Source organism: Dermacentor albipictus, chromosome 6 (assembly GCF_038994185.2).
Source record: "Dermacentor albipictus isolate Rhodes 1998 colony chromosome 6, USDA_Dalb.pri_finalv2, whole genome shotgun sequence".
Taxonomy (NCBI): Eukaryota; Metazoa; Arthropoda; class Arachnida; order Ixodida; family Ixodidae; genus Dermacentor; species Dermacentor albipictus.
Genome location: NC_091826.1, coordinates 135,272,793 through 135,296,231, shown reverse-complemented (window position 1 = coordinate 135,296,231; position 23,439 = coordinate 135,272,793). Strand labels below are relative to the sequence as shown.

The window sequence follows — 23,439 nt, the reverse complement described above, 5'->3', positions numbered from 1 at the left end:
TAGTGGAGGACTCCAGAAATTTCGACCACCTGGAATACTTTAACGTGCACCTAAATCTATGTACACGAGGGTTTTCGCATTTCGCCCCCGTCGAAACGTGGCCGCCGTGGCCGGGATTTGATCCCGCGACCTCGTGCTCAGCAACCCAACACCATAGCCAATGAACAATTTGGCATTCGCGCTCTAATAATAGCACACACCTTGTTTTCCCACAAGGCCTTTTGATAACTCTCATTTTATTCATAATCATATTAACTATGGAATCGCTGCCCGGGGTAACATGTAGAATTGTCGTCTGTCATCATTTCAGCGTTTACAAAATTAGGCAAAGCGTATCATCACTAGCAGCCAGTCAAGTGCATCCTTTTTCCACCGTAAAAACCTCATTTTAACGACCGTGCACTTGTTTCAATATTACTTAACAATCTCATTTTTCAATATAATTAACAACCTTTTTCTAATATACATTAACGACCTCCCAACAGACATATCATCCACAATACGTCTATTCGCCGATGACTGTGTTATTTACCGTCGCGTCACTACTAACACTGACCAATCCATTCTGCAAAATGACCTAAATTCTATTGACAAGTGGTGCTCACGCTGGATGATGGATCTAAATGTCTCCAAATGCAAGTTAATGCATGTATCACGTAAACGCTCTACATCCAAATTTCTATACTCCTTGGGCTCTGTGAATTTATCCGAGGTCGACAGTTACCGCTACCTTGGCGTTATCATCACTAACAAACTAAATTGGTCGAACCACATCCAACAAATAACCGCCGATGCTTCAAGATCCCTTAACTATATTAAAAGATCCCTATCCTTGTCTCCTCCGTCGATTCGTAAACTAGCATATGAAATTTTCATCCGTACCAAGTTAGAATACGCGTCTGCAATTTGGAATCCACATCAAAAGTACTTGACTGACACTTTAGAAGCTACTCAAAATCGTGCCTCCCGCTTTATCTTATCGAATTATGACAACACTATCAGCGTTACTAACTTAAAGTTATCCATTGGTCTACCCCTTTTAGCATTAAGACGCATAATTTCGCAACTCTGCCTATTCTATAAATTGTACTATAACTTTCCTGACCTTCGTTCCTCACTTTTATTTCCACCCATTCGCTCATCACATCGTCTATTCAATTCTTTATGTATCCAACGCCTTCATGGTTCTACAAACGCTTTTAACAAATCCTTCCTTCCCTCTGCAATAGAACAATGGAACTCGCTCCCGGAATCCATTGTTGTAGAGCGAAACCCTTCGAAATTTCGAGAGTTACTAACCACCCATATTTGCAGCTAATCATGCAAAAACCTGTACTTCTAGTGTCTTTTCAGTTGTTGCCTTTGTCTTTTTGCTTTGTACATGACTATTCATTCGATGTTTGTATTATTGTTTTGCCTCCCCCTTATGTAATACCCCAAATGGGGCCCTTAAGGGAATAATAAATGATGAATGATGATGATGATGATGATTGCTTTACGAATTTAGTGACTTAAATAATTTACATAACTACAATAGAACAAGGTTTGCTTTAACAGAAATATATTACTGCCTCGTGTTCGTACTAATTAGGGTAAAGTAACATCATCTCTTGCTGGCATATCTTTATGGAATCGCTTACCATTAAACATAATATCACTCACTTCGTTCAATGCCTTCAAAAATCCCTTAAAGATTTCCTTTTGACGCATCGACCTAATTATGGTTCCAAATGTTTTATTTATTTGTTCTTATAATGTTTTTTCCTAAGTTTTGCTATTAACATACTTGTCGTTGCCTTTACTCCTTTTGTATATAAATGCTTCCTTTTCATGTATTATCTTGCTTTGCTTGTGTGTTCAAATTTTTTAAATGTATATAATAAGCACACTGATATTTGTACTTTATGCTCATTTGGGTCTGTCGATTATATTTTTCTCCAGCTGCTTCTGTTCCTTCTTTACATAATTTTAGAGGTTCTGTTGTACGCCGATTTTATTTATATTTGTTGAAAGTAATACTGTACAGTGTAGTCCTAATCATGTTTCCCTTGTTGCACTTCACCTCTTTGTTTCTCTCACTGGACATTTTGTAAATTTTTATTTCGGTCCTGCCACCTATGCAATTTGTTTCTCATAATTACCCATCGAGGATCCCCGCTACAGTCTTTAGGACCCTCGCCTGAAAACAAAAATTTAAACGTTTCCTTTTTTGCAATCAATAAATTTCATTTGATTTGATATGAGTTCACAAGTTTTGGACAGGCAGAAAAAGTGGCTCGCATGCTAGACCAAAACTATGTGCTGTTTTTATCTCAAGGGGAATCATGTTTGTAATTTTAGTTCCATTAAACTCTATTAGTCTTACACCAGAGGCGTATATTTTGAAGAAAGGCAAAAAGATACACCCGACCAGTTTCACTTACCTTGGTAGGCGCACTTTTTCGTGCTTGTTCAATATAATTTATATAACCGCGGACTAATATGGGGCTTATGACTGAACCCTGTGATTTCCCGCAGTTATTAGCATTTTGGATGAATGAATGTGACCAATCAACACCTTTTGTTTACGCGCTGATAGAAAACTGCAAAACAAATCAAGTGAGTTATCTGTGATGCCATAGAAATGCATTTTTTCCACTAAAATAGAATGACTCACCTCATTAAATGCGCTACTGACGTCTCAAAATACAGCTACAATCAGGTTGTTTTCATACAGGTTTGAATTATTATATTCTGAGAGCACCAACACAGCAGTAGAAGTGGACCTGTTGGCCGAAAAAAACCATGGACCTGGGGACAAAAAACGTTACTATTAAGCAGGAATTGGGTCGAAATGAATTTGTGAAATGTGTGGTTGATGCAACTCACGACAGCTATCGTTCTGTATTGGAGGCTTCGGTAACCATATTTGTATACTTCTATTACTTTAGCAGTCTTAAGAGTGCCAGAAGAAATTTTAGAAGAAAATACATGGTTCAATATGTGGCACAACGTACTGCATAGAACAATAATGTTTGACTTTCAAATACTACAAGGTATGAGACTATGGCTAGCCGCCATCTTCCCTTGTAACGTGCTGATAGCCTGTCTCAGGTCGTGCTCAGCTACGTCGCGTAGATGAAAATTACCGACAACCCTAAAGGGTGCATAAAATTGGGAGTATGAGTCGAGAACTTGCTCGCAAGCCTGAGACAAATTTTAGTAAATTAATTGTTAAAGTTCTTAGCCACTTCATATCTTGCATTAGAAGGTATAATGCGTTCTCTGCCATCTATTCCAGTAACGTCTTTGCCAATTTGCCACTTCTTGTTCAAGTTGCTTTGATTTCGCTGAATTAGGTTGGTATTGTAGAACTTTTTTTGACATTCGCATCATTGCTACTGATTTGTGTCTGTATACACAATTTGTTTCATAGTAATATTCGCTGGTGCGAGAGTAATATTGCTTGCTCCTGCTGTTTCTCTATTTATATTATTAATAATCGTTCAATTTCAGTATTTCAAATATATTGATGTTCATTAATAGGTACATGGCATGCTCATAATTTCTCAGCGAGCAGCTGCGCGTGGATGGCTCAATGGCGTCCACGATGCATTGAACAAAGTTTTCATGCTATACATGCACATCATCTTCATTGAGATATTCAAAATTCATGCCCTTAGGTAATTTTTGAGGTAAGGATAAAAAAGTGCAATTGTGGTCCGCAATAGCATTATTGCGTGCACCTGCCGGTACATTCAGTCATCATTGCACAACGCAGAATTGATAATTGACTACCCTTCGTCTGTAATGTATGTAGCCAATGAAATGACGTTTTTTATATGTAGTGATTATAGTAGCAACAGCTAACTGTAACAAATATTTCCAGACATGTCTACGCTTATCTTGCAGCAAATAGAAGACGCTTAAAAAGCTACTGAGGGGATCATAGTATTTTCCATAACCATAATGAAGTCAAGTGTACTGGAAGATGGCGGGTGGCACCCAAAACCCACCATAACACCAATTTGAAGATGGCTAAAGTGAGTTTCAACAGATGAGCTGCAGCGTGAGCTATTGCTGAGGTGAACGAAGCAAAAACAATTTTTATGAACAGTGCCATGTTCCCTTCCCCACTCGTGTAGCACTCTTTCAAGGTTGGGATAGCATGAAATAACTTGGTAGATGAACTGATTCACCTGCTATAAGCTAAGATTCAGGTATAGCTATAATTTTATATTTATTAGATGCTGAGGAAAGCACACAAGTAGATGATAAAAATTATTCCAAAGGGTGCCAATATTACGACGTAATACTGAGAAAAGCGATATGTCTTCAGCCTCAGTAAAACAATGTGCCATTAATAATAAGAAAACAAACAAGTACAAGGAAACGAACCTTGCAGAACTTTGCCGAGACCTCCAGAACACATGACGTGAAACATATGTGGGTGAGGCGCATTGCGAATCAAAATCTTGCCACAAGTCACCCAAATGTACTCCGAGTTCTTTTCCCGCTTTGCTTTCAAACAAGCTGTCAGCAACTCCTCATTTACCGGGTGCAGTTGATCATTTATATTGACCGGGAATGTGACAGCCTGAAAACGCAAGACTGTCGTGTTCAGTCTTTGCTTCTTGGCAGACTGCAGAACATTATATTTCACAGTTCCTAAAAAAGGCACATATCGATGATGCTAGGTTCTGACACGTTCTTTGAAGGAACTCGGTGCATGAAGTCCATATCTGATTTGTTGGGATCACCTTTCAGACAGGGGGCACTCTGTTGGATTATGGAAGCCAGGCCCAATCCACGCACTGCAGGAATTCCCTTTAATTTGAATGTATTCTGTCTGTTATGTTGTTGAAGGGGTAAATTTTCCTTTTCTATTTCTTTGACATACTTAGAGAGGTCGATGGTTTCAATTATACCCTCGTGTTTCTTTTTCGCCAATGTCCACCATGAATTCCTCAAAATATTGATTCAAGAAGCTAATCGACTCCTTGAGAGTTTTCAATTCGCCTTCAGCAACTCTGGCGACGTCTATATTTAGCTCATCATGCTGAGCATCAATGCGAGCCATAAAACTTTTCCTAGTGCTATCACAGTAGTAGGCGATTTATCACTCATGTCGATAACCATTTACTGAGCAGCCCAGGAGAATAGATATTTATAGTAAAATTTACACTGTAAATTGTGCCCGTACCTGCATGAACCAAGGTAAATAATTAGCTGTCGTCCAGCCTCATGTCAGCCCGTGCATAACGGCCGATCCTGGGTGAAGCGGTGAGTTTATTGCAGAGCTCTGACGTCACAAAATCCCACGGCATCCCGCGAGGCGTGGTTTCCAACTTCACCCAACAATACCTTCGTGAGCAGCCATTTCTTCTTTCAATGTTTCTAGCACAGTCGAATTACCCTTTTGAACAAAAAGTATGAGCGAAACAAAATTAACAAGTGATCAGAGACACCAGACTATACAGATACAGCGTAATTTACGATAGACCAATGTATCAAAACAAGATAACGCAACAAACTTGAGTTACTACTTACGCGCATACGTTTTAAGACAATCTGTACAAGAGTGTTTCAAGAATTATGTGAAACAAGCCACACGCAATATGTGTGGTAGAAAGGCTGTAAGTCAAACTTTTCCAAATCAGATAATGAGAGGTTAAATTCTCTGAAATGTACTGGTTTATATTTTCTGCTGTCTTGTTGTACGAGATTGTGCAAGTTCCTTCGAAAATATACCGACGACAACGATACTCCATAATTCGAAATTGCGGCGCAGTTCTATACGTGTTTTGATTTCATGATGTATAGGTTGGCACGGCCAATCTGCCTAGGGGCGGCACGTTGCAAACAGAGTGAAGTGTGGTGAGATAACTGAAGTGTGATGGGCGATCGCGTGAAATAGCACGTGGGTGACGCGTGGGTGCAATTCATAGCAGCCGCTGGCCACAGACCTCCGCTAATGCAGCGCTTTTTTTTATGTATGGTGTCGTTGAACCCACTCGCGGCATGCTATCGGTGAAGAGACGACGTGCCCTACGCTGGCGCCATCTTGTAGCCATCGTCGCCGTAGAATGACGTCAGTGTGGTCTCCCGCTCCGCTTTCCTCCTCGCGCTCTCTTCGCTCTTCAGCTTCCGCTCCGCGTTCGTCCTGTTCGCTCTGCTCGTCCGCGCGGTTTCGCAGACGACGCCGGCGCCGAGGCACGCAGACCCTCCACGCAGGAACAAGCGCTTAAGAGCGGCACTCCAAAACACAGAGATGAATTACGCATAAAGAATATCAAACATAATCTATATTTTTTTGGTCTGGGGCTAGGCTACATCTACAAATTACGAGAAGAGGGAAAGCCGGTGCTCCCCAACATGCACCAGGACCTCGATCAATAGTTATCATGTGTATGAAGAGGTTTACTGACGGCATAAACATTCGACATCAGCTATTACATATAAAACAGTGAATTTATTGCTTAATTTGCGATCTACGGCATCTCCACCCACTATTGTAGGCCGGTTACGACGATTTATTTTAAATGAAGAAGAGGGGGAATCAATGCATCGCCAGAAATTTCTTTCTGCAGTGAAGTCTCGATGATGACTGTGAAAAAGTGACTACGAGAGAGAAGGACTGCTCTAAGTTGTTTGTTTTCTTAGCAGAGCTAGGGGTGTTCCCAATTATAATTCTAATACAAGTAAAGCAAGATCATGAAGACCATGGTGCTGAGGGACCGTTAAAGACTCTCTGGCATTCACTTTTAACGCTGCCCCTAAAAAACAATTGATTATCAGCCTGCAATAATATAAACCAATGATACCTTTTTATCGTGCAGTTGGGTATATTTAGGACTATCGCACAGCAGGCATATTTTTCTCACTTTCGCGGGAATAGCTATCTCTGAAAGTATATTTGCTCCCTTGAGCTTACTAAGGTTTTTTGAAAACAGATATCTCATTTTAATCTTCAAAGAATGCGATGACAGAACGCGATGAACACGAAAACCCCTTTTGAAGTCGATAAATATGGTGCATACAAGACCACTTCATACCTAGTTTCACCGCTAATGTCTCGATAATTGCTTCATGCTTGAGGGTCGTTTGCGCTTTTATCGAGCCCCAATAATTCTAATAATTTATAGCGTTGAAAGGTCTGTATCTTCCTCTAATATTAGTTAACTTACTCTTCGGAGAACGTATTGAAGTGTCAATTCGTTTACTAGCTTTAGTCAAGCTGCTAAGTTTTGCGTTTTGCGGTTTAGCCTAAGACAAGTGTCGTTAATTTGCATGAAGCTATTTCATTCCGTAAGGAGTTCTGACTATCAAGAGTTTTCGTGACAGCCTACCTTTTGTAGGCCGGGTGTTAAGACCGACATTCCAACACCAAATCACATAAAATACTTGAAAGCCCTTGAACGCTGTCCTAATATATTGTTACAGCCAGGTCAGCACAAGCAACAAAACAAACAAAATTGTGAAGGGCTTGCTAGGAATTCAAGCTAACATTTTTTCCAACAGGATACCTCGTTCAGTTTTGACTCCAGCTAATTTAAAATAAATTTCAGTATGAAGAAAGAGTGAGGAGATGGCAGGTAGTCAGATAGTGTGTGTTGCGAATGAAAGAATGCGTCGCCTAGTGCCCCTTTCAGAAACAGAGAGATAACATATGAGTGGTTGTTTGGGTAGAAAGAGGTTAGGAAAGGAGGCGCATAACTTGGCTGCTGTCTAATCAAGAGACCTGAAAGCAACTGACGCAGCCGTGTATGGGGTAACTCCGCAGTTTCTCGGTCGGAGTTATGTTACTGCGCGCGCTTCCTTTCTATTGCATGATCTGCCCGATATAACACCCAACCATCAAACAAAGAAGCCTTTGTGAAATTGTCATGAATACAGCTAGAGGAATATGCGTGAAGATCATTTTTGTTTTGATACTGCACCCCAACAGGACATTAGGCGTTGCTTTCTAACAGTGTTACGTGTCGGGGAAGGCCATCGAACGTCGTCTGGTGCGCGAGAGGGACATCGCTTGTCGGCTGAGTGATGGTCATGCACCAGGGTTGCCCCTCGCGAATGTTGCGGGGAAATGTACGTGGCGCTTATCAGCGGGCATCCGGTGGGGCTGGAGGAAGCGGCGCTTCCGCCTGGGGACTCTGGACACAGGAAGCGGCAATTGGCAGCAGCCCTTCCGGAAACCGAGCACGCGGGGCGCGGCCATCCTTTTGGCAGGCCGTTTCCTGGACGGCTCACGCTTTCCTATCGGGATCCGAGAATCGGAAGGCACGGCCTTACCTGAGGGGCCAAAAGGGAGGCTGGTCGGCGCAGTTTCGCTTTGCTGATGAAGGCATAAGCTACCGGCGTTGAGGCCACTGCAAGTAAGTATGCCCGCTTCGAACCATGCACTGCGAACGGTTGGAAATTCTTTCAGAGCCCCTCGTTTTCCTTGGACCGAGGAAGCTGCATCACAATTCCACAACACCGACACACCTAACCATGATCTTAGACATGACTGTAATAAATAATGTCAGCTTCCTCAGAAAGAAGATGCGGGACGAGTAATGCTAAGAGTGAAATAGCTATAGCATAGCAGGAGCTGCGGAAAAGGCTCTGATGATATTTGAATTTCCCAGCTGGCACATCAATTTATTGATAGGATATCTTAGCACTATTTCCGACCAGACTTCCCATGGCTAATTTGTCAAATAGCACAATAAATTGCTGACCAAATCACCAGCTATGCTAACCCACTAATCATTCCTTTCGGAAGAGGTAGGGGATGGCCGTGAGCAGCCCTCCAGATGTGCCAGTGGTTGAGAGAAAGAACTGCGTCGTGGCAGATCCGACTGGAAATATGTTAGCCGTAACTTAAGAACTTTTGAACGGATACAGTTTGCTGTTTGTCATGACTCAAAAATCTCCCGTATTTTTTAAATTATGGGGTTTTATGTGCCAAAACCACTTTCTGACTATGAAGCACGGCGCAGTGGAGGACACCGGAAATTTCGACCATCTGGGGTACATTAACGGGGACCTAAATCTAAGTACACGGGTGTTTTCGCATTTCGCCCCCATTGAAATGCGGCCGCCGTGGTGCCGTTTTGGGGCAGAAATTTGGTTCCAGGTACAATGTTTAAAATCTCATGTCAGCGTGGCTTGCAGCTAAAAATGAAATCAGTGGTGACTTAAGTGCAAGATGAGCTTACATCACGTGGCAATTGGTGGTGGCCCAACTGCGGCAAAGAAGAATGTTTTGCGAAGGAAGTTCTGAATTTCACTTATGCTCACGTAGTACAAGTTCACATGTTGTCAAAGTATGATTTGATTCAGCCTTAAATCACATTGAGAAAGTTACATCTGCTACAGCCCTGTCTAGACAAGGAGTGAGTGAGCGAATAAACTTTTATTCGGTCCTGCAAAACGTGATAAAACGTGCACCCGGCTAATCCCACGACGGATCTGACAGATCTAGTCTGCCGGCCCGATGGCGGGCGTGCTGGACGGGCAGGATTTGGTCTTCAAAGACGGGACTTCGCAGGAGCGCGTTCCACTCTTCCTTGGTGAACTTCGGGGCCAGCGACCCGCACTCCCAGAGCATATCTCCCAGATCACAGGCCACGCAAGAACAACTCGGATAAATCTCGGGATATATGCTGTTAAGGGACGCCGGATTTGGGTAGGAGTTCGTTTGCAGGAATCTAAATGTGACCACCTGCGGGCTGCTTAGCTTGGCGTGAGGCGGCGGGAATACCCTTCTCTTTAAGTAAAAGAATTTAGTAAGTTCATTGCGCGGTATAGGAGCATCTCTGTGTCCGAGGAGAGAGTAGCCGAATCCGAGGGCAGTGCGGTAGGTAAAGTAACGCGCAGCCTCGTGGGCAGACTAGTTAAGGTTTAGAGGAACCCCTCAATTGCCCCGACGTGTGCAGGGAACCAAAGGATGGAGTATACGGAGGTATCGTCGTGTTTTACGCCTTGCAGAATTTGAATTGCCTGCCGGGTTACCCGGCCTTTCGGGGATGCACTAACGGCCACTTTCGAATCGATATACACCATTTCTCCCCGACCGTCTTGCATGGCGAGTGCAATGGCCACTTGCTCGGCGACCTCGGGGTTCGTCGTGCGGACGGAAGCACAGTTGATGACTTTGCCCAGCGTGTCCACGACGGAAACCGCAAAAGCCTTGCCGTCTAAGTGTGCAGCTGCGTTCACGAAGCTTGCTTCGATCTTGTCCTTGTTTGTTTGCTTCATTATATGCAATGCTTCTGCCTTGCGACGATCTGCGTTGTGAACCGGATGAACGTTGCGAGGCAAAGGGAAGACCGTGATTTTCTCCCCTATTTCTCTGGAGATTTGGGTGTTTTCAGCCACGTTCTTGGTGGGTGCGACTCCGATCTCCTTGAGGATACGCCTGCCGGCCGGCTTGGTGCACAGCCGAGTTAGCTGGGCCCGTTCCTGAGCCTCACCTATCTCCTCCATGGTGTTGTGTATACCGAGCCGAAGGAGGTCCTCAGTATGCGTTCTTACGGGCAGCCCGAGGGCTCTCTTGGCAAATTTTCTAATGCGGGCATTAAGCTTTTCCCTTTCGGCTCTTAACCAGTTGTGCATGGCCACTGTGTAGGTGAAGTGACACAGCACAAAGGCGTTGATGTGCCGAAACAGGTTGTCCTCCTTGAGGCCGCGATGTCTGTTGGTCACCCTTCGGAAGAGGTGAAAAGCCATGTCGGTTTTCGCAATTATCTTGCGTAACGCAGTGCCGTTGCCGCCGCGTGATTCGATGAACATATCCCGACTGACAACTCCCGACGTTAAAAAACTTGGCTCTATTTCACATTGTATGGAAGCTATTACTCAGTTTGAAATGCAAGTACGGAATTTCGATACAATACGTCGAGTTGGTTATATAGTACAAAAAAAATGTCCACCTACTCGTTGCAGAAGGGTGCCGTTTTTTTTTTTTGTGACCATCCATCATAGCTTGTCTTCCATGGCTTTGCAGTGATACTACGAGCTTCTTAGAAATTTGAAAGAAAAGCAAGAGCATTGATAAAGTAGCGTGATCATTTCCGAGAGAAACGAACTGATGACGCGGCACACGACGCAGCACGTGACGCAGCAACAAGACCAGTCATCAGTGGTCTTGTTGCTGCGTTTCGTGTTTTTTATACGGTCTTCACTAGCTGTCCATATGACATGCAGTAAAGATCGACTAAGCCAAGCTGAAGGCCTTCTGAAGTACTGCAAATAGCAACTATGCTCAGGATTTATTTATTTATTTATTTGTTTATTTATTTCAATATCCTAAAGGCCCTAGTAGGCGTTACATAGGGGGGTGAGTACATAACGTTTCATACATACATTTCAGGTGAACACACAAATATCATTTATAAACAATACAAATCAAATACAAGAATATTGTTCTATTTACAGCATCTTGATAAATTGCTTAAGGTAGTGTGCAATAATAGGAAGGAATGATTGCGTTCTTAGTTTTTGAATGAGCGGATGGTGGGAATTGAATCTGCAGTATCGGCCTAAATTCGAACGCGACCACATCGGAAACTGTTGGACTGCACACTGAATTTCAAGGTTTGCCTACATTTTGGTCGGTTTGGAAAAAGTTACACTGCACAGTTACGTTCGCAACTCTGGTAACGCATATAACCAGCTACGACATGCTTGCCTACCACACTCTCAAGTAATTACGAGCAAAAATGGTGCTGATCTTGTGAATGTAATTCCACGGAAATAGACTTAACATGGGGGGGGGGGGCTACAACACAAATAGGTAGCGTTTGACCTAACTGCATGCACACATTCTGATATTCATGCATGCGGAAAATATGGAACAAGTATTAAACGGAGTTCTTGAGAGCTGTGTAGAAAAATAAAATGCCATATTAAGAGAGTAAATATTACCGTACTTAGTGAAAGATGTATTATAATCTATCTCTAGCACAGTCTAATCAGTGTGATGATAAGCGCATATGAAGACATTCATCTGCTCTGCTTTACATATGCAAATATTTTTCAAGTTTGGCTTTTACTTTCCATTTATGCTGATTAAGTGTTAATCGTGCATGAATTTGCAGTAGTTAAGTTATGCCGGATATACATCACACAAATGTCTCTTAGCAAATATAGTAGGAGAATTAAGAACCTTCTTTAGCGCATTACCACACATACGTTAGGTGCCTTGTTATTTTGCACAAATTGGGGATCTCTGCCGAGAAAGGGTAAAATTGACAAAGGATTTATTTATTTTGAAGTTCGAACTTGAGCTGCCAAAAAACTTTCGATGTTTATTGTTTCTTCACCAACAGTTCTTTAGGAAGATTAAGTAGGATTAAGCACGATCTAGGGGCTGTCAAACAGTATTTAACATCCAAGTTTAGACATAGTAAGTTTCTCAAAATTGGAACAGCTTGCTTTATCTCTGTCTTGCTGTTATCTCCTGAATAAAAGCTAGAGCCAGGGCTGCAAATTCGAAGGTTACACTGAAGCGATGTTCAGCTCCGCATGCGATAATTTAGCTAAGAGGAAAAAAAAAATTAAGTGAGAAAAGGAATTCCCATAGCAAGAACATTAACGAACGCAGAAACTGAAGCCATTCGATATGTGCACAATATGGTGAATAATTTCAATCATGTTCGAGTCACGTACTATGTGTTCACTTCAACAGAACCTATGTACATGTAGAAATATATTTTTCGGCCACTTGAATGTAATTCAAGTGGCCGAAAAAGTCAGCACGCAGACGAATTCAGACGAATAAATTCCGACGAATATTCAGATGAACATAGATTCAAACAAACACGCTTTATTCAGACGAATAAAGCTTGTTGCACTTCTTAAGAAGTGCAACACGCTTTATTCATATACACGGTTTGCGTATTCGGTTTTCTTTTGCATCGAGTCTTTGCCTTGTCTATTTTGCTAGAATGCATACACTTGTCAAAACGTGCAATTGACGCATACAGATTGGAGCTATAGTTATATTGACGAATATTTGATCCTTTATGACTGTGACACCATTTAGCCTGAAGCCTTTTTTTATTATTGCACGGAGCCTCTTGCACGGAGTGCCTTCAGTCCATGTCACTAATGCATTAGTTACCTGCCAAGCCAAGGAGCATGCGCTTTCTCGATATAAATTTTCAGGTAAAGCGTGATGAAATAGACGGCCTTTCAGATTTAGATTAGTGCAATCTGACCTTGCCGATTACCCAGAGATGTTCTCAGGCAATATTAGTTCCCGTCTTTTTCTTTCGTCGTCCATGAGCTTCTGCGCTGCTGTGTAAATAATTATAGTTAGGACAGTGCACTCCAGCATGGCCCACTATCCTGAAATCTTCTAAGTTAATAATAGTTACAAAAGTTTCGCAAATGATATTATATCAGTAAGACTGCCCTGTACATAGCGTTGTGACTAGATTAACGTAAAGCTTCTAGAAAGTCCAACTTGCTGTTGTTATGCCATCTTGACAAAGTTTTTCTAGCAATCTCGCTCACAAGCGTACCTTGTTAAATACTATACAGCACGTCGCAGCCTCGCATCAACCTACTCTTGTGGACTCCCATTCGTTTTTCATGCTGCCCGCTCCTTAACATCTTTAACTTGTTTGCAATGTATGCTAGAAGCTTCTAATGCATATAGGCTCACACTACTTGAGTTTTATTCCCACCTTTTAACCAGTATGAAAATTGGTCTTACTAACGCTCAAGCGTAGGTGCAGTAAGTTCTATTGTACAGCAAGGTACCGTGATTTGTTCGCTTCTTTTCCTTACTTGGAATGATTTTCCATCCTGCGTTTCCTCCAGTGTTCCTTTGTCTAATGCAATTGTGCAATATTTAGAAATATCTAGTCCTAATGGCGTAATAATTCTTCAAATTAACTGATACCTTCTGCGCGTGCGGTGTAATTGGGGTGTGCCAAATGTGCAGTTGGCATTTGCAACTTAACAACAACAAATGCATATTCATGCGTTTTTGTAGGAAAGTCACCATTCTATCTATTAAACTTTAAATAATGCATCCTTACGCAGTGTGTTCTCCTTCATGTGCCTCGGTGTCCAGGTTAGTAACAATCTAACATAAAATAAACGTGTATCTTCTGTTGTCAACAAACCTAATTGCAAGTTAGGTACCTTTCTCATAACTTCCCTAGATCCCCTTCATCTGTCAGATTAATTTTTAAAACTTAAATGCACGTCAATTTGAGATTCGTAACAAACTGGCGTGACATGATCTCTGTATAAGCTTCAAAAAGACTCTGTTCCTTTTATTCCGCTTAACTACAACCAGACCGTAAGCATCACATTATTGAAAGTTAACCTTGAACTATCTTCACTTATCTTACGCAATACGATGCACAGGGCGTCATTTCTCCCGTATTATCATCGGTGCCAGCGCGATCCGCTAGTCTTTTCTCTTTCTATTTCACGCCCTTACGACCATGTCCTTCCTTGTATTCGCTTGCTATCCGTTATGTAAAAGTGCTGCATCTCTGAAGTGTAACATGCCGCTTATTCGTAATTATTCGTATTGTGTACCGGCGCCACTACTACCAATCCCCAATTATGAATTTTTGGTTAATGCGTTAGCCAGTATACTCAAACATTTTCTTTCGCGCTCTTGCTTTAGATAATATTGTGCAAACAGGAACGTTTCCGCGGTCTTTTTATATTGCCGCGCGTATATATCTTTATCCGGTCACAGCATTTCACCGGGTAACAAATGTTAAATGTCATCGGTCAGCACAAGACGCACTTTTCTGTATTGAAAGTTTCTGTAAAGTTGTCGATGGCTCTATGGTTGTCTATGTTGTTGCCCAGGCTCGTGCAATCAGATTCTGGACGAAGTTACTCAGTGCTAGAATGCACCTGTCCCAGCTAGCCAGTGTTCGTCAAATTTTCATCAGTCTCTGGGGCGCTTTCCGCGTCCTGGCTTGAGGTGATGGCCGCGGAACGTTTCGCAGGCTCGTGCAGCGAGACGTCTGCAACCGCAAGCTCTTCTATGACTCAAGGCACCTGGTCAACCAAGTGAATGCTTAAGAGAGGCTCCTATTCCCGTGGCCATGGATGCAGAGCCTATTGCTGGGCCGTCCGGCCAGAGCTCTACATTGACAAGTTCCTCAAGGAAACTAGGCACCTGGTCCAGCACCAGCGAAGACACAGAGGTCTACTCAATAGCAGGGGATGACTCATCCGATGACAGCTTCGTGTCGGTGTGGAGCCGAAGGGCTAAAAGGAGGCTTATCAAGGCATCGTCACCAGCGAGTACGTCAACCATGCAGACAGGCAGTGGACGCTTGCCGCACACCATCGTCTTCATGCCTGTGGACTCTCCCGTCATCCTTCGTGTGTTGACAGGCAAGCTCTCTCTCTCTGTTTTTATTGAGAAAAAGGCGCCTAATGAAATCGCGGAAGTCCGGTTGAACACACGAAAGAATGTTCTAGCTGTCGACACAACCCTTGGAACCACGCTGGAGACGCTACGACAGATAACAGATCTGGGCAACATAAAAGTACGACCGGTCATACTTATGGACGGGACCTGCACTGCAGGTGTGACCTACGATATTGATTTGGCAATTTCAAACTCGGACCTGCCAATTCTGATAAAACCGGCATACGAAGCATCACGGACGTATGCCGACTCGGAAACAGCCGTTGTGTGAAGATAGTGTTCAAGGGCGATTCCATCCCTTGGCACGTAAAGGTCGGTCGTTTCCGACATGTCGTACCGCGGTTTGTCCCAAAGCCGCTTCAACGCCCCGAGTGCGCGGATTCACATACGGTAGAAGTCTGCCCTGCAACAAACTTTAGGTGTGGCAACTGCGAAGGCACCCATGAAGCGACATCCAAAGAATGGCCAAGAATCAAAAAAGAGTTCGCAGTTCTGAAGCAAATGGTCAGGGATAACTCAACCCATATAGAAGCCTCAGAAAAGATCCGGCGTCGACGTCGTCATCGACGGACACGCTCAAGACAGGGTGGAGGTCGTGCACCGCTTGCGCAGACGCCATCATCTTCAAAAAGAAAGCCTGAGAGCACAAGCAGGCCTCAGACAGAACAGGCTGCCTCCGTGGAAGAGTGGCCAGCGCTCGCAAGCTCTCAGTCTTCTAAAGAACCTCCACGCTTGATGCTCCCATCGAAGCCCGCTTCTGTTGGTGAGGCTTCAATAGTGGACTGCCAAATGATTCTGGTAATGCGATCCATTGTGAATGTCATCAGGGCTATGCTGACAAGCTGTGATGTGTGGTGCGCGACATGGTGCGGTTATCGGGACGGTCAGTCGCAGACGACAAGGAGTGCGCGCGCCGAGGCGGATTCCGTGCTGGAAGAAGGAAAACAATGACGCCGAAGAGCGTCCGGCACGAGAACGTGCGGCGCAAGAGAAACAACTAAAAGAAGAAAAGCAAACCAATTAGAAAAGACCACGGGGCGTCAGGCAGCCAATCCGAGAATGCCTAATCGTCCAGAGAGAAGAAAAAGCGTGGTGCGCTGGCAGACAGAGGAGACGCAGGGGAGACGCCAGGAGAGTCCTAGGAAGCGACGCCAGGAGGAGGTCAACCACCGGGAGTGGAATACGGGCCGTCGGGTTCCGGACCCGAGCCACCAGGACTTCACCCGACTGGGGCCTCCTGCCAACCTGTTCCTGTGCGTCGCCCGTCTACCCGAGCATGCCGTCACCTCCTCAAGGCAGGTGAGCTTCTGCGTCCATGGGCAGGACGAGACCAGTCCGGCTACGGGCCCGAGTTCTACGCCAGCTGCCCGGCCAGAACGCCGCCCCCATCTGTCGTGCCGCCTGCTGCCCGAGGCCGGCGTTCGAGCTCCTGTGCGGCAGGACAAGAGCAGTCGGGCTAGGGGCCGGAGCTCTACACCCAGCTGCCCGGCCAGAACGCCGCCGCCGTCTGCTCGTGCCACCAAGCCACCTGCTTTACTTCCCCGAGACAGAGGTCGCCAGCTCCATTCGCCCGGTAAACCAACTTACACCACGACCTTTGGTGAGACCGGCGCCACTCCTTTCACCAGCTTGTCGCCACGTCGTAGCTTCGAGACTGTTATGTGTCCCTGCCGTCGTGGCAAGCCCGGACTCGCGAACTAGTTAGCTCCATACTAGCCCCAAATGTGTGTCCTGATGTGTATTTGAGCGTTTCTTTTATGTTTGCTATTTTTTTGATTTATTTTAAGCCTTCTTTAGTTTCATTAAACGTTTGTGTGTGTGTTCGAAACCAACGGCTTTGTCCTCAATTGGGTTCTCGGAGGCTCCGCCTAAGAGAACCGTCAGAACCTTTTGAGTGCAAGAACCTTTGTCCCCATATTAGGGTCATCACACAAGCATTGGCACCCAATCTGCTCGAAGTGAGCTGCAAGTGCTCGACGCGCTGAGCCCCCTCCTAGCAAGTCTTGAGTGAAGCCATGACTGACAATCACCAGTCATTTCGAAAGGAAGTCAGAGAACTTCAGTGCAACGCGAGAGGTTTAAGATCTCGCATCGCCGATTTTCGTCAATTTGTTCTCATTAACCGATTTCCGATCATTGTCATCTGTGAACCAAGATTATCACATTCAATAAGACTATTCGGCTACGAGACAATATTCTCATCTAGCGCCAGCAAAGTAGCAAGGTCGTCATGTTTATTCGCCGTGAACTCACGTCGTTCAACCGGTGCAACCTCATGACGACAATCAGTATGTGTGCAGGACTGTTAAAAATAGGAATGTCATCTTTGCACTCTTCACGGTGCATCTGTCTCCATCAAGTCGATTTGACACCAAAAGACTAGAAGACATCTTAAACACAACCTGGTCCATGGATTATCACCGGGAACTTCAACGCACACCATCCAATTTGGGGAAGTTCAAAGGTTAACGCGACTGGACGACGACTAGCTTCATTAGTATCCTATAATGGTCTCTACGTGCTGAATGACGGGAGTCCAACATTTCTGTGGGGAATAACGTACAGCAGCTGCCTCGATTTGACTTTCGTCTACCACCGCCTCGCAGCACTTGTTAAGTGGTTTTTGGACATTGAAAAGCATGGAAGCGACCACATCCCCACTTAGCTCAAGATCAAGGGAATGTATAACACGTATACGTCCACCACGATAAGAACAGATTGGACTGTCTTTAAACCCCAGATTAAGGACGCTTGTCACAAAGGCCTCTCATGTTGACTTCAACAAGCTATCAAGAAAACGGCACAGACAGCCACGCGCACACTCACGTGTTCACCAAGGTATTCTGAATTCGACCTGGAATTGGAGTGGCTTCGTGCGCTTCACCATCGTGCTGAAAGAAGATATCGATGCACTGAGTCAATTCAGGATCTAAGAACAGCCCGGCGAATGCAAGAGAAGATACAGCGCCGAATGGATAAATTAGAGGCTCAGTGGTGGTCGAAATTTTGTGCGTCACTGGATCCACACAAACCGCTGTCTGAAATACGGAGAACTGTGCGAGGTCTAGGTGCTGTTCCGGAGCAGCGTTTTCCGGTTAAAGCCCTAGCACTATTCCAGCGTTGACAAGACATTGATGTGGCGAAAAACTTCTGTGCCATGATTGCGGGCCAGCCAACTTGCACATATTCGCTTACATTGAACCGTATTCCATATTCACGAGATACACGCATGGATCTGCCTTTCACAACACAGAGCTTGACGCGGCGCTCACCCTATGTAATCGGTTGTTATTGCCTTGTGCGCATGACATATCTTACCGTATGCTATGTCACCTTAGTGAACGGGCACGATGTGCGCTCCTTAATATTTACAACGAGTCCTGGCAGGACGGCAAAGTTCGTCAAGATCATTGTGCGGGCAAGTTGCACTGGGAAGGTACTGGAGCGAATAATCCTCGCCAGACTTGAGTGGTACCTTGAACATTACGAAGTCTACCCGGATGCCATGTCTGGCTTTCGACTTCACCGACGTTCTATCGACACTGGTATCGATCTGGTAACCTACGTTCAACACCAAAAGACGTGTAAGAAGCTACGTGTCGCAATGTTCTTATATATAAATGGAGCCTACGACAACGTTCTTCCTGTCGCCATATTTTAAGCATTGGAATCGGTGCGCCTAGGTGGTCCATTATATCTTTGGACACGCAGTTATTCACATAAACGGACTCTGTTTGTTAATACTGAAGCTGGCCCAACCTCGCAATATTATACACACCATGGACTTCAACAAGGCGGTGTTGTGAGTCCCACGCTTTTCAACCTTATTGGTCTCGTGAAACGACTTCTCAACACAATTAAAATATCAATGTATGCCGACGACATCTGCATCTGGCCATCTGGTGTGACGCGCCCGCAAGCACGCGCAAGGCTTCAAAAAGCTGCGACGTCAACATCGACGCACCTAAATGAACAAGGCCGCAAGATCTCGCCAGAAAATGTGCATTGGGCGCGTTTAGCTGAAAACCGTTGAAATCATACGATGTCTCTATCGATGGTCAGAGCATACCTTGTGTCAGGACGCACCGATTCTTAGGCGTCATCATTGATCGTGACCTCTGCTGGAGTCCTCATGTGGCTTTCCTAAAGAAGCGCCTGACGGGTGTTTCTAATGTGTTTAAGTTTCTTGGAGGAAAAGTCCAGGGTATGTCAGTACATGCAATCATACAACCATACAGGACGCTCTTTTTTTGTGTATTTGCGATACGGGTTGCCTGTGCTGACCAACACCTGCAGAAGTAATATCCGTACACTCGAAAGCGTCCAGGCCCAGGCACTTAGAGTGCGTTTTCGATTACCGCGGTGCTCGTCAACAGTTGAAACAATTGCCATTGCACATGACTTCCCAGCCAAGACCCATATAGTCATGGAAGCGCTCAGAGCACATGTAAGTCACCTTGCTCGAGCCCCTGCCCATCATCTAGCCTCACTGCCAGAGGATCGACCACGTACCTCCTTTTCTGAAGCAGTTCTTCCCTCTCGTGCATACCTTCCATCTGGTTATACAACTCCAGTGAAAGTTCCGTTTCCCTCATGGAGCTTGGCTCAAGCGAACGTTCGACTAATGGTACCAGGGATACGAACAAAAGCCCAACTCTCGTCTCCAGCAATCAAGCAGCTTTCACTGCTCTTGCTTCAGGAGACATACAACGATCATCATGATCCATACACTGACGCTTCAACCATGGTGAATGGGTCTGCAGGATCGGTGACCTTTCCAGCAAAACCATCAACCATAAAGGTTCGACTATCTCACCAGACTACATCGACTGCCGCGGAGCTTGCTGCTATTTGTTGTGCACTTCATGTATTTTCTGATGAACTACCCAAGAAGTGGAGCATGTTCAGTGACTCCAAGGCTGCTCTTCATTCCTTGGTTTCTGCCTTACGCCGAGGACCCAATGAACAACTAGTTCTAGATATCAGACTGCTGCTTCATCACCTCGTCGAGCAAGGACACGACATCACGTTACAGTAGATTCCAAGCCACTCTGGCATAATGGGAAACGAACGTGCCGGCACCGCAGCATGATCATGAGGAGGGCTTGCAAGCCTCCATTTCATTCTCAAGAACAGACGCTGGAATGAAAATTCATGTGCTTGCAAATGAAGCCATCAGAATCCTATGGAACACAAAGCTTCAAGCACACACGTCTACACCGACTGGACCCATCCCTTCGGCTTCAACCCCCATCTGGACTCTCTCGACTCGAGACAGCAGTACTTTGCCGACTGTGGCTTGGTGTCGCTTACACGAAATCTTTCGCCTTCCGAATCGTATGCACGTGAGCGCGGCTTGCAGCCACTGCGGTGGGGAGTAGACTATGGAACATGTACTTTGCGACAGTCCACCATAGAGTGCGCGCCGGCTGTCACTAGCGACCGCGTTGGCACGCCTTGACGACAGGCCACTTTCAGAACAGTCAGTCTTGGAATGCCGACATGAACGGTCGTCGCAGCGAAAGTCGGTCAAGGCTTTGCTGACCCTTTTACATGACAGTGGCATATTAGAAAGACTATAATGATCCCATTCCGTCCCTTTTCATATTTTTTTCACGCTTTTATTTTTGACACGCTATTTTTTCCGTCTTCACTTCCCCTTTCCCTTCCCAATAATGCAGGTTAGCAAACCTGAGGTTTTAAGTCTGGTTAACCTCCTTGTCTTTCTCTTACTTGCATCTCTCTCTCTCTCTCTGTGCGCCACGGGAATACTCGTGTGCATTCTAGAACTTTCGCTTACTGCAGCTATTACTCTCGAAGGTTCATTGAGACATGCACAAATAGCCGACGCGTCTTATCCGCAGATTGGGTTTCGATAGTCACCGACTGTGCTCATCGCTATTGTTGTGTTTTAGTGTAACTTACATTTGTGGGCACAGGTTCACCCGATAAATGTTTAGTTTCGTGATTCATAGTTTTTCATGCGGTTTCTTCACTGTCACTACAACGTGACAAAATTATTTTGTTGAGGAACCACCGCACTCCGTAATGTCCTATTACCTTAAAGTAAAATAGAATATATATATATATATATATATATATATATATATATATATATATATATATATATATATATAAACTAGTGCACGTCGCATGACCCTAACTTTCTGGATCTTCCTTTTGCAGACGTAACTGATGAGCACGAAGGCAACTCCGGCATCTCTCCCGGTAAGTTGTGCAGCTTTTCTAGCGCGGCGAAATATTAGCGTCATAGAAGTCGGGCGACTGGCTATACGAAAATCAAGAAAGTTTTGTATATAGGGCTGTGAAGTTATTCCTATCGATGTAATAAAGTCTACAAAGCTGGCAACCTTTACATGTGCTGGGACTCATTTGGTATTTAGAACACAATCAAACACTCCTCCTTTCCACTAAGTGGCTTTGGTTTGTTTTTATCCTAAAGTGACCATATATCACCAAGTTGTATCACCAATGTATGCTTCTGAAAGCAAAACTGTGTTTGCGAACACACTTTTAGACACCAATGAAGTATTATGAACAGCAAGGTGAACCATTCAACGCGACAATACCAGTGCAGTAGCTCAGTGGCTATGGCGTTGTGCTGATGAGACCGACGTCGCACATTCAATCTCAGCCACGGCGGCTGCGTTTTGATGGGGACGAAATTAAAAAAGAACGCGCATATACAAATATTAAGGTGCACGTTGAAGAAACGCAGGTTGTAAAAATTATTCCGCAGTCCTCTACTACAGCATGCCCCATACTAAGATTGTGGTTCAGGCGCGTAATAACCCCTTCCCCCCAAGAGATCCCCCCCCCAACACACACCTGATAAGCACGTATATTGTTCATGTTGAAGTGCAATGCAAACAATATACGGCCAATGAGATTCCAACAGCCGGTAAGTTGATACATGTGCAGTCCGCAAATAAGGTAAGTCGTTTGAAATAAACACGCAGCGAGATGTCCTAACGCAATCCAAGAAGCGGCTTAAGTTTCAGCAATTTCTTGTGGATCGACTTTCTGTGTACCGATTTAACTTAAAAGATGATTCGCATGTAGCAAAATTCTCCAAGATAAGCGGCCTGTAACTTTTGCAGTATTTGTTGCCCATATTTAGGAAATAAAAAACTAGGCCAGACAATAAGCCCAATATTTATCTAAATATGAGATAGCATACATTGATTGTGATGATGGCGGCCTCTCGACAGCTGCGCGCGCATGCGCCACAAGTGACCCTCCCATTTATCAAAGGGACATTTCTATATATGCACCTCGTGTCTCCTTTGCTATATACAGCACACTCCGATGCGATCGCGTACACTGAACACGACTTGAGTTTTCTGTTGAATCTATCTATCTATCTATCTATCTATCTATCTATCTATCTATCTATCTATCTATCTATCTATCTATCTATCTATCTATCTATCTATCTATCTATCTATCTATCTATCTATCTATCTATCTATCTATCTATCTATCTATCTATCTATCTATCTGTCTATCTATCTATCTGTCTGTCTGTCTGTCTGTCTGTCTGTCTGTCTGTCTGTCTGTCTGTCTGTCTGTCTGTCTGTCTGTCTGTCTGTCTGTCTGTCTGTCTGTCTGTCTGTCTGTCTGTCTGTCTGTCTGTCTGTCTGTCTGTCTGTCTGTCTGTCTGTCTGTCTGTCTGTCTGTCTGTCTGTCTATCTATCTATCTATCTATCTATCTATCTATCTATCTATCTATCTATCTATCTATCTATCTATCTATCTATCTATCTATCTATCTATCTATCTATCTTTGTGGCACAAGGAATAAAGAAACAAGGGAATATATTTCATTATGCAAAAAAGAGGTGAGGCGTGCAGACAGAACACAAGAGTAGAGAAGTGGAAAGCAGGAACGCCGACTATCAACTCAAGGACGCGCTGAGGCGAAAAAAGAAAGAAGACACAAAACTCATCTGCGCAAGCTCTGGAATGTTATCACCACGTGTCACTCGGGCACATGTGCTGGTCTAAGTGAGAGATAACTGTTCAGGAAATTAATC

General features: G+C 44.4%; 1 protein-coding gene across 2 annotated transcripts in view; it reads left to right on the top strand.

The window, feature by feature from the left end:
* The window catches only part of LOC135902239 (agrin-like), a 615,148-nt gene that overhangs the window by 261,856 nt on the left and 329,853 nt on the right, over positions 1-23,439 (top strand). For both annotated transcript variants that reach the window (XM_065432212.1, XM_065432210.1), the window contains exon 2: positions 21,569-21,610. In XM_065432212.1, coding sequence (XP_065288284.1) covers positions 21,569-21,610 — 42 coding nt within the window. The remainder of the gene's footprint in view (positions 1-21,568; positions 21,611-23,439) is intronic.